This window comes from Pelmatolapia mariae, linkage group LG3_W, assembly GCF_036321145.2.
Source record: "Pelmatolapia mariae isolate MD_Pm_ZW linkage group LG3_W, Pm_UMD_F_2, whole genome shotgun sequence".
Taxonomy (NCBI): domain Eukaryota; kingdom Metazoa; phylum Chordata; class Actinopteri; order Cichliformes; family Cichlidae; genus Pelmatolapia; species Pelmatolapia mariae.
In genome coordinates, this window is record NC_086229.1 from 54,400,490 (window position 1) to 54,413,791 (window position 13,302).

Here is a 13,302-nt window from a genome sequence, read left to right on the forward strand (position 1 = left end):
TATATTAGACTTAACAGTTACTATATACAGTAATGGACTTCTATACATTTTACATCAGATTAAAACTTTGGGTGTAAGATTCAGATAATTATTTATTGAAAGCTAGACGCCGTTACGCCGTGTCGCAAGTTTTGTGAGGTGCTTTTTTGATATTTAATGGATCGGATTACATTTCTTATTTCTCACCGATATCCGATCCAGTAATTTAGGTCAGTATCGGACCAATACCGATACATAATATCGGATCGGTCCATCTCTAGTCTATAATAAGTAGTGTTGTTGGGAGCTGTGCTGAGCTTTTCTGTGTCACTTTGTCACAGAACAGCATCATCAAGGTGTGATGCCCAAATTGGCCAGGAGGTGTCGCTGTGAGATGGTTTCAAGCCTCACTTTGTCCATCATTAATGAGGTTTACAGGCATCTTCTTCAGATCACCTTTGCTGAGAAGCTCACCAGGATCAAAGAAACAGGAACAGAAAAGCCAAATATTTTTAAAATGTCCAACATGAAAACCACAACTGACACTTTTCTGTGTTTTCTATCACCTGGTTTTACTTCTGCTTCCCCCCCACAGCTTTCACTACAGTGTAACACACACTTTGTACACAGAGTTGGTTTGCTGAGGCCGGGGTGGCTCAGCTTACAGGGTGGTGGGTCTCAGAGGACAGATCGACATATAAAGTGTGACTCGTGGTGTAGCTGGCTCTGACCTTGGACTGTGTGTTTTATCCATTTTGTTGGTGTGACACTGGCATGTTTATCCTTCCATTTTCATCATTATTGTACTAATAAATGATCTTTTAGAGTTTTGTTAGTTTTCATTTTATTCCCACAGTTGAGACGGTTGGTGAGACCTCCAATGTGTGTGTGTGTGTGTGTGTGTGTTCCTGTCTAGCTATCTTTGTGAGGACCGAAATCTGCATTCTACTATACTTGTGAGGACACACAACCCGGTCCTCACATTTTTGAAGGCATTTAAAGGCATTTTTGAGGCTCAAAATGTGGTTTTAGTGTCAAGGTTACAATTATGTTATGGTTAGGTTTAGGGTAAGGGGCTAGGGAAAGTATTATGTCAATGAGGGTCCTCACTAAGATAGCTGAACGGGGTTGTGTGTGTGTGTGTGTGTGTTACATTTATTTTTAGTGTTTGCTTGATGAGACGTCGATAATCAGGTTTATTGAGACTCTGTGAACTCATAATTTTTCATAATTTTTTTAAACTTATTTATATTTTATTGAACTGCTTTCAGGAAGTTGCTGTTATTGTAACACCTGCACTGCTTTTCCTGAAGCTTGTCTCTGACAGTAATTAAACATAATAAGTAAAAGCAAACAAACACCGAACTATGGAGACGCATGGATCTAACATCCATCTCCATAGATCCAGGTCAGAAAAGCCTCATTGTGCAAACATCTGAAGCACCAACAGTATAAATCTTTAAAATAGTTTCCTTTGTTATGTGTTTTTTGTCAAATTTTAGGCTGAAAGAATGAAAGTTGGGGAATTTTTGCTCCTGTTAAAAGTCCACACAGGTTAAAAAGGAGAATTAGAATCAGATCCTGATCATGCACTGAAGCAGCGCCCCCTCTGCTGAAAGTGAAAGTGTGATTTTATTGCTTCTCAACTGTTTTGAGAAGCAGAGCTAAAAATCAGAAGTGGGGAATGTGGGGGTCTTTCCACCTGGGTTCATAAGCAGAAGAAGGGGCAAGTAGACCAGAGGGGAGGGAATCCCCCACATTCCCAGTAATTAAGTCTCGCTGTGGGCATCCCCACTATGATCGATCATGATGTCATCACATGACTGAACGTGACTCTATCCCAGATCACTCAGGAGGAGCTGATGTGTTATTTATGGCATGATTTGAATCAAAGCTTAAACATTAAGATCACTTCATTACGCTGGTTACATTTCTCACCCAGCTATAAGCTCTACTGCACTTCAGCGTGACTCTCTCTCTCTCATCAGCTCAGTCACATGTGGATACACTTTAACATGACATCAATACACTGCTTCTCTTTATGATTACAACACACAACAATGACTTCTTTTTAACTCAATCACATATGACTGATATGTGATAGCTCTGTGAGTCTGTGTTTGTCAATCACAGCATAATTAATATCACATTTATTACATCATACATGTTAAAGTATGATGTAATAGATATCACAAAGATATCTAAATGTGGTACACACACACACGCAAATCACAGTAAAAGGTCAGGTCGTCAGGATTCAGGTATTGGAAACATGGAAACATTTCACTGTAATAATTATATTCTGATGAAACCTCATTGATCAGATTTTGAATCTTTTTTTTATTATATTCTGATTAAATTTAAGGATAATTAATTATTACCAGAATCAAATAGAGCTGTGTCACTCTACACACAGTAAGGCTGGCTGTTAAGTCCTTTCACACTCTCTCAGATGTAGTCAGAGTCTTCTATCTACAAGCCTATGAAACTGTTGTGCGTCCTTTGGAGGAGCAGCTGCGATCACCGTGTTCCTGTTGTGTTCCTCTGACATCTCGTTCCCTTTAATCATTGACAACATGTTACTGTAAAACATTAACAATGATACACCGTTTTCAAATATGTATCTGCCCACATCTAAAGAAGAGCTCTGCATGTCCTTCATTAACCTATAAAATGAGTTTTCAGCAGTGCTGTTAAACAAATCAGTGAAATGAGAGTGAGTGTGATGAAGAGCTGAAGAAGAAACCCACAGCAGACACAATGATGACGAACTGTTACCGATTTATTTGATTTCAGTCACATGTTCACCGAATACTGATGTTATTCAAGAACATGGAACAACAACAGTAAACTCTGTGGATCATGTTAATATCTATGAAACAAAACACTCAAGTTTTTAAACAGGTCATTTGGTTCAAATGTTTGAAAACGTCATCAAATGCAAACATGAAACGACACATGACAACAATAAATACATAACTTATATTAATTAAATAATAGGACGAGGTATTAGATGTAAAAACAAGAAAACACACAAATTGTAACAAAATGTCAAGAAGAGGCTTGAAAATCAAAGAATCCAAGAAACTCTTTCAGGTCATATTTAAATGTTTTTATTCTCATGATGAAGTTTAAGCTTGTTTCATCACACACTCATCTGTCTGTGAGCGAAACACTGACTTTGGCTTAAAGGCAGTGAAAGCACAAAGTCACAAATCAGACTATGACGTTAAAGTCTGAACATCGAGTCCCAACCAGCAGGAAGTTTCACAGTAAATGTAATACATTTGTTGTAGCTTTAAAAACCTAGAGTATAAATCAGCTTTTTTCTGTTTATAAAGTGCAGCAGTTACTTAAAGTGTTCAGCTTATAGTTCAGTTTCTCTGAGACATTAAAGTTAACAGACAACTAACAAAGTTTGCATAAAACAAGAGCGCTTAATGTGAGCTCCATAAATCCTGTTCCTGGTACTTCACAGTCTACTGGCGATTTTCCAACAGTTTTACTTTTCATTTTAATTTGTCCATCAGAGACACTTTGAGGTGTCACTGAAAGATTTAAGTGCACCTTAACCAGTGAGGTAAAGACTAAATAAATATTCATTAAACATGCTGACAGTGAGGCAGAGGAGCGTTTCTTCTCCAGGCTGAACTTCACAGTTTTGTATTGAAGGAGGAAATCCATCAGTTTCACTGCTTGATGTTTCCAAGCAGATCCTCCAGAGTCTGACAGCAGCCACTCTGACTGAAGACTTCTGTAAGAAATATTTCCTGTTTACATCCTCTGAACCTTCCACTCTAGGTTTTCTTTTATGACACTTTTTTTATGTGAAAATGAGCTCGATAAATAAGCTGGACAAGGCTCGAGTCTTCAGCTGGGGTCAAAGTTCAAATCAGGCTCACATCCTTTTTAGGAGTGACCTTATGATGATCTCAGTGCTGCTGGGCCGAGTGTCTCCCTGTGGATGCTGGTTTGAATCCCCAATTTGACTGAAGATCCAGCACAGATAAATCTCTGATGCTCTCAGCTCCATTAACACCAACGCTCCTTTGAGCAAGGCAGCTAGACTGGTAGTGGTTGTTTTTCTGTCTCATCATCCTCTGGATGCTTCTGTTGATAGAAGTAGAATAATGACTCTGATGACACAAGAAGCAACAACAAGTTTGTGTTAATTTGTTTGTTTCTTTCTTACTTACAGTTCGATTCTGATGATGGCAGCAAAAATATAGAGTAAGACCACCAACAGCTACAGCCGATATGAAAGTGATGAGAAGAACCACAGCGACCCTGGATCGACCTGCTGAAGTAGAAAAGACAAGAAGGTCACCACAAATACACAAAACCCAAACAGGAATGATGCAGAGAGGGTTGGACTGTTTTCTCACCATTTGTTGGAGTCGTGTCCTGAGGATCTGGAGTTTGCAGCGGCGTCTCTGTCGTTGAGGTTGTAGCAAAGTTTGAATCTAAAAGACAAAACAGCCAAAATCCATTATGAAAATTAGGCTGAAAGTTTGTATCAGGGGACAAAACAACTTTGAATTTGGAACCACAAACATCACCAAAACAAATCTTCTCACCGACTACAAGTTCAACAACAGCAGCTTTCACTCTGCTCCGCAGCTTGGGGATGAAGCATCGGTATCTGCCGTTGTCTTCCTCCGACACGTTCAGGATCTTCAGTGAAATGTTCCCGTGTTTCATGTCGTCCATGAACAGCTCCGTCCTCCTGAAGTACGAGGCCATCTTCATGTCGGGGACCTCCTTCCTGTCCCTGTACAGGTGAACGTACTCCACTCGGCTCAGCCGGTCCGACGGGTCGGGCTTCAGGTCGGGTTTGGACCACTCCACCGTCAGACCCTGGACATCGAACATGGGCTCCAGGTGGCACGGCAGGATGACATCATCACCTGGAGCGGCGATGATTGGAAGATTTGAACCAATCACCAGAACCTCACCTGGAAACAGACAAAAAATTAAACCTCCTGAACTCCCACAGACCCCTGTTGAGTTACACACCAAAGACCTGGAGATCATGAACAGCCCCACTGGCCTCTGTGCTGTTACTTAAGTCTTTCTTAATATACACTACAAACTTTCAGACATGTGCTATTGGCTGTTTGTTGTTCTGTTACAGGCTGACTGACTCTTGTGTACCGTTTGTGGTCCTGAATTTCTAACATTTTATTTAACTATATTAAGCTTCATCAAGGAATAATGTGTTTATTAAAGTTTAACAACCGATTGATCAGGCTGATGCTCATCCAAGTTCTAAGAAACAACACAAGTATTTATTCATAATAATAGTTCATGTGACTCATCCTCAGTAAGTTTTACACTCAAAGTAAACAAGCTGATTTAAGTCAATCACACAGTCTGCTTTGTGTTTTCACTGATTCATGTTGCCCTTCTAATTATTTACTTGTTAAGACTGACTGTTTAACCTCGCTGCCAGTTCAGATTTAATAACTAACAAATTTTAGTTATTAAAAATTTGAAACTACAAATCCAGAGTAAACTACAGAACACGCACAAACACCTGATTGGACGAACGAGCCACGTGGGCAGTCAGAGCTCATTCCTCAGTCATGACGGCGGATTATGAAACTAACACGTTTTCTTTATAAAAGCGAGGCGGGTTTGTGGAAACACATGTTGTCAGCAGCAGCATGTGTGCGGGCAGAGTCTGCATCATTCCGGATCAATAATCAGTCTTTTAGTTTCGGCTCACCGGACGTTGTTTTTGTAACTCTGCTCTTTCTCCCCTCTGACAAACACACGGCTCTAATAAACACGTCACACGTTAGACCTGCTCGGTGAATCATCTCCATCGTGTCCGTTAAAAATAAAACTCAATTGAGAGCAGTCGCTTCACACAGTCAGAACCTGCCTGACAATCTTCTCGTTTTAAGCTTCTTCCGGTTTTAAAGTAACTCACTGACAGCTGTCATCACTGTTAGTGACGCACAACACAGCACAGCTGATAATAGTCAATTCAGCTTTTTCACATCCGCCAGTTTTTGATTTAAATTCACTGTAATTGACACTAACATGCAGCTGGAAGCTGGAAACATCCGTTTACCTTGTACAGGAGTCCAGACGGACAAAGCCGAGCACAGGAGAAAAGTCCAGAGTGAGAAAAAGGAAGAGTCCTTAAAGTAGAAGTTGTTCAGAGACATGATCGATGATTTATAAATTCCGTTTTCTGACTGAAGCGAGTTTTTTTTTGGAAACTGCAGTCCGATCAGTCCCTGCCTGCTTCGAACGACTTGAATGAATGAGCTGCGAGGATCACTCGCTGTTTATATACAACAGTCTCCGCCTACGGCAATCTGATTGGTTTAAGCGGTTGTAATTTAGACCTAGATTGTTATGAAGTCCCGTGATGTGATGACGCAGGGGAAACCCACAGTGAAACCTGTCTGTCGTGCTTTATCGCATCACCGAAATTACTTTGTACTTGGATCACTTAGAAACTCCGAGGCTCAGCTTCATGAAAATAATCTGTTCAGTCTCACTTTCTGTTCAGTTTGAAGACTCAGAGATGTTATAATGTGTCTCACTGATAAAAATAAAAACAAGCCAACCTTTCAGGTGAAGTAAGCGACTCTGAACATAATAGAGAAACATGAAAGTCATGTTAACGCAACAAAAACGTGCTCTGTCATTAATGACTCACCAGTATGTAGCACAGCATCCAGAGTCTAACTTGGAAATACGACAGTTTAATCAATCCAATAATCTGTTAGATACAGAAGGTGACTTTGATCATTTATCTGTGAGATCAAAACTGCAGCAAAGCAGCAGCAAAGATTCAACACTGTTTAAAATGTTGTGATGATGTAACATCCTCCACCTGCCAGTACAAATGCTCAGACATGTCAGTCCAGAGAACAATGGAAGCTCTGCTGGTTACACTGATGCTGGGAGCACTGCACTCCTCCTTATATGCTATTAGTAAATACAGATATTTTATTTGTTTACACCATGTACAGCTATCACATCACTGCTAATAATAACTATAATCAGAGTCATAATAATACATCTGTATTTAAAAATAACATACCAAAGAAGAGTAATAATATATACATTATGGATCAAGCATGTTTTAAATACCTTATTTATGTTTAACAGTGTGGCATTAATATAAAGTGCTACCATTATTTTTAATATATCTAAAATGAAATCCGGACTTGTACCTTTGAGTTTTTGTGCCAGTAATTAAATGGATGAATTCTCAATAACAACATCAATTAGCTCAACAGAAGCTCAAACAATATGAACATGCTGTTTCTGCAGCTGTTTACAGTCTGTGCTTGACTGGAAGCAGGTGATGCATTAATGACAGCAAAGTTTAACATGAATAAACTCTCACTTCCTCATCCAGCACACGCGTCTCACATTTAGCACAGACGGCATGTAGCAACCACTACTTTTGGCCACTGCCTCTACTGAGAATTAATGTCACCGCAGGCAGACTGGACAATCCAAGATTATTATAGTGAAATAAACTTCAGTGGGTTTTTACTGTAACACATGCACTGGTTTACCTAAATCTTGTCTCTGACATTTGCACTCTATACAACACTAAATGATTATGATTAAAAGACATAAAACTAGACTGAAAGTAATAAAATTGAATAAAAATGATCAATAAAAACTAAGTTGAAATAAGAAAATTTGCTCTGGAAATAAAAAACTTACTCAGAAAGAAAAGTGTTTTATTATAAGTTTGTCCTGAAGTGGAGCGACAGCGCTCCGTCAGCTGGACTGTAAATCCTGCTTAAGACAACACGTGGCATCAGTTTGTATAAAATAAGTAAACGTGCTTCATCTCTCATCAGTTCAGCAGCTTTTTTCTAACAGGAACGTCTCTGATTTAAAACCGATAGACGTGATTTACAGCAGGAAGCGGTGGATGTTACAGGAACGTCAGCCTACATCTGAAACCATTAAGTCAAATTAATGATTTACTGGTGGAAGTTTGACAAAAAGCCTCATAACTTCTGATAAAACTATGACTCTTACAAGTGTGGCACGTATTATCATCATACAGAACGCTCTGTAAAATGATTTAAACTATTATGTCTCGTTTGACCTCTGACCTCTTCTTCATGGTCAATAGACTGATCTGAAGGTCCCTTCAGTATTTAATGTTGAAAAATCTTACATTTTTAGAGCACTTTAAAAATACCGTCATTAAAAAAAGTGCAGTTCATCGCTCCTCTTAAATCACATGTGACAGTCTGAGCTCAGACAAACTGTTTATTTACTGAGATCAGCAGCAGCCTGTCAGAGGCTGAGGTTTAGTAAATATGTGAAATATTAACTCTGCTCTGTAGAGCGTCTGCAGCGTGTTGGTCAACAGGCTCTAACTTGTGAACGATGCAAAGAATGATGGTCAGATTATTAAGTATGAATATTTATAGATGTTATGTTTTTATGAATCTCCTGATACTCTGGTTCATGTTTTAACGAAAACAAACATACTATCACATAACATCACATCCTGTTTTACCTGAAAACATAACAGCTCTATGATGATTTAAATATATTTGATCAAACATGAAAACATGAAAAACATTCAGTTATAATTTATTCTATGACCATGTAAAACCATTACAGCTGTTAAACTCTGTCCTCACTGCTGTATCATAACAAAGCCTTATAATTATCATCCATAATAATCAGTATTAATTAAGCATTAACAGTTAGAACACAAAACAAAAATGGCAGCTCAGGTGGATCTCATGAGCTTTGATTTCAGTCTTACTGCCCACCAAAGTGTTTCTAACCACAAGTCAGATTTTATCTTCATGCAACAGTTTAATCTGAACACTTCAAGCACTTTAGTTTCCTCACATCCAGTTTGGAATAACTGATGAACCTAATAAGGACGTCTTCAAAGAGGAAACTGGAGAACACACAAACTCCACACAGAAAGAGCCCAGCTGGGATTTTGACCAGCAACCTTTTTGCTGTGACTGTACAGTAAAGAACATTTTGGGTAAAAAAAAACAAAATCAGCTGCGGTTTATCTTTTTTTTAAATTCAGATTAATGATACATATAATTTGACTTTCAGTTGGTGTTTTCACTTTATGAATCATAAACTCAGCTGAATACGCCTGTAGTGCATTTTAATATCCCTGAAACACAACAGAAGTACAAAAACTACAAACATAGAACAGAAATAAACAAATAAAATTTAACAATGGCAATGAAACACAAGTGATGTAATGAATAACTGACGGCACAAGGTTTATACAGACAAACAAAAGAAAGTGAATGTTGAGTCAGTCTGATTGCACAAGCAGCAACAACATACTTACTCGTACTTTTAGAGTGAAAGAAACATGCAGAAAACCAGCGACAGCTGAAACAGATGATAAGATAACGACGACCACAGAGACCCTGCATCGATGTGCTGATGGAGAAAATAAGGTCACCACAAACACACAAAAACCCAAAAAGAAATGATGCAGAGAAAAGTTGGACTGTTTTCTCAACCTAATGTCTTCTTTACAAAAAGGTAACATTTGACCTATTTTCATTGGCTAATTCTGACCAATCACACAGGTTTAAGGTTAAGGTTAAGTATGTTTCCAGCAAAAGATTTGTTTGATCAGTGGACTGATTCTTATTTTAACAGAGACTCCTGGAGACTCAGAGCACTTTTTACAAGATTCATCCAGTCATACATAAACTTCTGCTATACTCGAGTGTTTTATCTTTCTAACATTCTCACTCTGATGGATGCATCAGGGTTCGTGTCTTGCAGGATGGCATGCAGATTTGAGGAGCCAAGGATCAAACCACCAACATAGTTTGTATGTATGTATGTGTGTATATATTTTAATTAAAACAACAGTCGTCAGGCGCTTTATTGTAAAGCAACAACTAGAGCTGGGCGATATAAGATTTTTTCATATCACGATATGTTTTTTTCATTTCAGGCGATAACGATATATATCATGATATAAGCCAAGTAACTATATTTGTAAGATTTAAATGTGCCGTTGCTCACAAGTAAAATGTGAAATAATCAGCAGCTTGTTTTGATTTAAATATTTATTTCCCATAATAAGTTCAACAGGGTAGATGTACTTAAGGAACATGAGACTTTTTCAGATAAATAAAGGCAAATATTGCAAACTACACAAAAGGCAGCCGCTAAAGCGTTTAAGTTTCAAAATAGGACAAACAAAACAGACTACTAAATTGTCAATTCCACTTAGAAACAAAATATTAATTCTAAAAATAAATCTTAGTTTGTTTTACAGAAGAACAGACAAAATTGACTAACTTTTGTCAATATCAAATAAACTGAGAACTAAAAGGAAATTTTCAATCTCTCCTTGTTGTATAGCTTTCTGAACTTTCTGAATCCTTTATGATCCGCAACTGAAAATAGTTGTGGATGATTACTATACCTTTCTAATGTGACGTTGTTGTCCCTGGCTCTCTTTCTCTCTCTCTCCCTCCCGCTCTGTTCCTGTGCTACTGCGAGTGTAACTACCGCCCCTCCCCCCTCTGCCCAGCACAAAGCACAAGGCTCGCGTGCGGAGTGAAGCGGAAAAAAGTGCGAGAGAGAGGGTGAGAGAAAGAAAGAAAAAATCCCCACGGCTCGCGATAAGGAGCCGGCTCGCGTTGTTCACATCAAAAATCCGGCTCTAAGAGCCATTTCGTTCGCGACCGACCCATCACTACGAAACACCTTCACACTACGGAACTTTTATGGCCCTTCCGTTTGACATTCTCTCCGGCATTGGAACCATCATCTGTTTTATCTTCGGTAACCTGGTCACCCACGCTCTCGGTTGATTTTTCTCTAGCGGGCACACTCATTTCCTCCATTACCAGCGGCTGCCTGCTTCCCAAACAACTACACATGTGCGGCTTGGCACTTGTGCTGTACGTAACAAGTCACGTGACGTGACGCTGCGGCTGTGATTGGTTCGGCTCTGCACTACTTAATTTGGATTGGCTGTTCTTTTCTTTTTTTTTAAGAGAGCAAGGTCTATCGCAATAGTTTATTTTTTCTATCGAAAAAAAGTTATTTCGCAATACATATTGTTATCGTTCTATCGCCCAGCTCTAGCAACAACCCAGAAAAACAGTTCAGTCTGAAACTGATCATGAACTCATGATCTCAGGTCAGGCGATAACTCTCAGTGGATCTGTCACTGGGAGTGTCAGTCATTCCACACGCTTTTATAAACATCTTTAACATATCTGATGTCATCAGAGGGATTCCCTCCTGCTTCGCTACGCAGGGAGAACCATGTAAACAAACACAGGAAACACTTTTATGATGGGTGTTGGTTGGTGGGTGCAACACCCACCAACACTCGCTTTGTTTCCAGCAGCAGTTTTAGGATTCCTTATGACTTTTTACTGAAACACACTTATGTGGATTTACACAGATGAGTCCAGCTGTTGTGTAACACGTGAACTGCTCTGTATTGCAGATAAAGTGAACCCTGCTGTCTCGTACACTGACATTACCGCCACACAGGAAGTGAAACCTCGTACTTTCAGAGGGAAGAACATAAAAACTCACATACTCACAGTTTGTCTTTCAAAGCTCAGCAGAGAAGATTCAGAATCACACTTTAACACATTTTGTGGCATTTAAGCAGCGCCTTTAAATGTCATTTGAGTCTAAATATAACACAGCAGGTTTGTTACTGGAGAGTCGAGTTCAAAAACAAACTGTGTTACCCAATAACTATCTGCATCCTTCACTGGGAGACACTATTGTGACGTAGTTTCTAAAATATGAGTTATTTATAGCTCTGTTATTTGTAGTTCATTCCTTTTCGTCAGCAAAAGGAATGAACTAGGAATGAAAGACAGGAGGGAACTCCTTCCTTGTTTGTCGTCAAGGTGTACACTGATACACTGATGGATTAGTTATTACTGACCCACAGTTGTTTTTAGATTTAGCAGCTTAAATCAAGCTGATGTTGAACAAATGAAATGTTTCCAGCTGAAGTGAAAATAACAGAAAATACTAGAGAAAAATAAAAACTGCAGTGAGTGAGTGAGTGAGTGAGTGAGAGAGAGAGAGAGAGAGAGTGAGTGAGTGAGTGAGTGAGAGAGCTCGTCAGTGACCCAAAAAATCAGTTCAGTCTAGAACTGGTCATAAACTCATGACCTATGGCCTGACCTGTCCCTGGCTGTGTCATTTATTCCACACGACACTCTCACACGCTTTCATAAACATCTTTTACATGTCTGATGTCATCAGAGGGATTCCCTCCTGCTTCACTACAGGAAGAACCATGTAAACAAACACTGGTAACACTTTTATGATGGGCGTTGCTAGTCAACACACACACAAACACGAGCTTAAAGTCAAACACCACTTGTGTGGAGAGTGATCTATACTGGTTACAGTGGTTAAAATACTGATCGTGGCCCCTCCCAAAAAGCATAATCCTCCACAGCTCCCGAAGCAAATCAGCTGGGTCGGTACAGAGGTAACAAAGAAGCAGCACGACACACAGGCAGGGGGTCACTCTGGCCCGGCCGCGTGGGCACAAATTTAAACTACAGTCCACAAATAAAATAAATAAAATAAGGTCAAATGAAAGAAAATGAAACCAATAATGGGGCGATCGTGGCTCAAGAGTTGGGAGTTCGCCTTGTAATCGGAAGGTTGCCGGTTCGAGCCCCGGCTTGGACAGTCTCAGTCGTTGTGTCCTTGGGCAAGACACTTCACCCGTTGCCTACTGGTGGTGGTCAGAGGGCCCGGTGGCGCCAGTGTCCGGCAGCCTCGCCTCTGTCAGTGCGCCCCAGGGTGGCTGTGGCTACAACGTAGCTTGGCATCACCAGTGTGTGAATGTGTGTGTGAATGACTGGATGTGTAAAGCGCTTTGGGGTCCTTAGGGACTAGTAAAGCGCTATATAAATACAGACCATTTACCAATAAAAATAAAATCAACTGGGACAAGACAGCAGGGTCCAAAAACAGCGGCTGCCACAGGAGTTTCTATAGTTCAATTAGGCTGGAACACAAACCGCTGAGGAGAGGATTATAGCAGCAGACAGAGCCTGAAAAATGCATTTAGCTCTTAACCTTCTCTAGTTAGGAGTCAGGCTGTTTACCTCAGGGCTGAAGTCGCTATACTGAATCTGCTTAAATACAGCACTACCTCTCTCCACGACAGCTGGAGTCAAAAAGGAATAAGATGGCCACGCTGGGACCACAAATGTGTCACTAAACAACTTAAATGTCCCAAAAAAGAAAGAATCGCAGGACAAATGTGCAGCCTACCTGTGGCTGTGGCGTAGCCCGACCAAGACCACCCGGTTTATCCTG

The 13,302-nt window shown here is 39.8% G+C and overlaps 1 protein-coding gene across 2 annotated transcripts; it reads right to left on the reverse strand.

The window, feature by feature from the left end:
• Nucleotides 1-2,896: 2,896 nt before the first annotated feature.
• LOC134617129 (myelin-oligodendrocyte glycoprotein-like) lies at nt 2,897-6,233 on the reverse strand. 2 transcript variants are annotated; one of them, XM_063462334.1, is made up of 5 exons: nt 6,059-6,233; nt 4,557-4,934; nt 4,365-4,442; nt 4,176-4,276; nt 2,897-4,089 (listed from the first exon to the last, which is right to left on the reverse strand). In XM_063462334.1, the coding sequence occupies exons 1-5, from the start codon at nt 6,153-6,155 to the stop codon at nt 4,042-4,044; spliced, it is 702 nt and encodes a 233-aa protein (XP_063318404.1). In that variant the 5' UTR covers nt 6,156-6,233; the 3' UTR covers nt 2,897-4,041. The 2 variants fall into 2 exon arrangements, with proteins under 2 accessions (XP_063318404.1, XP_063318396.1); XM_063462326.1 differs by having other exon boundaries at nt 4,176-4,279; nt 6,059-6,232.
• Nucleotides 6,234-13,302: the final 7,069 nt, after the last annotated feature.

Excerpts from the sequence above, each read along its gene's own strand:
- LOC134617129 (XM_063462326.1), bottom strand. The coding sequence starts at position 6,155 with ATGTCTCTGAACAACTTCTACTTTAAGGACTCTTCCTTTTTCTCACTC. Across the intron at positions 4,280-4,364 it reads GGACACGACTCCAACAAATG|CAGGTCGATCCAGGGTCGCT; the intron begins GTGAGAAAACAG and ends TTTCTACTTCAG. Across the intron at positions 4,090-4,175 it reads GCCATCATCAGAATCGAACT|AAGCATCCAGAGGATGATGA; the intron begins GTAAGTAAGAAA and ends TTCTATCAACAG.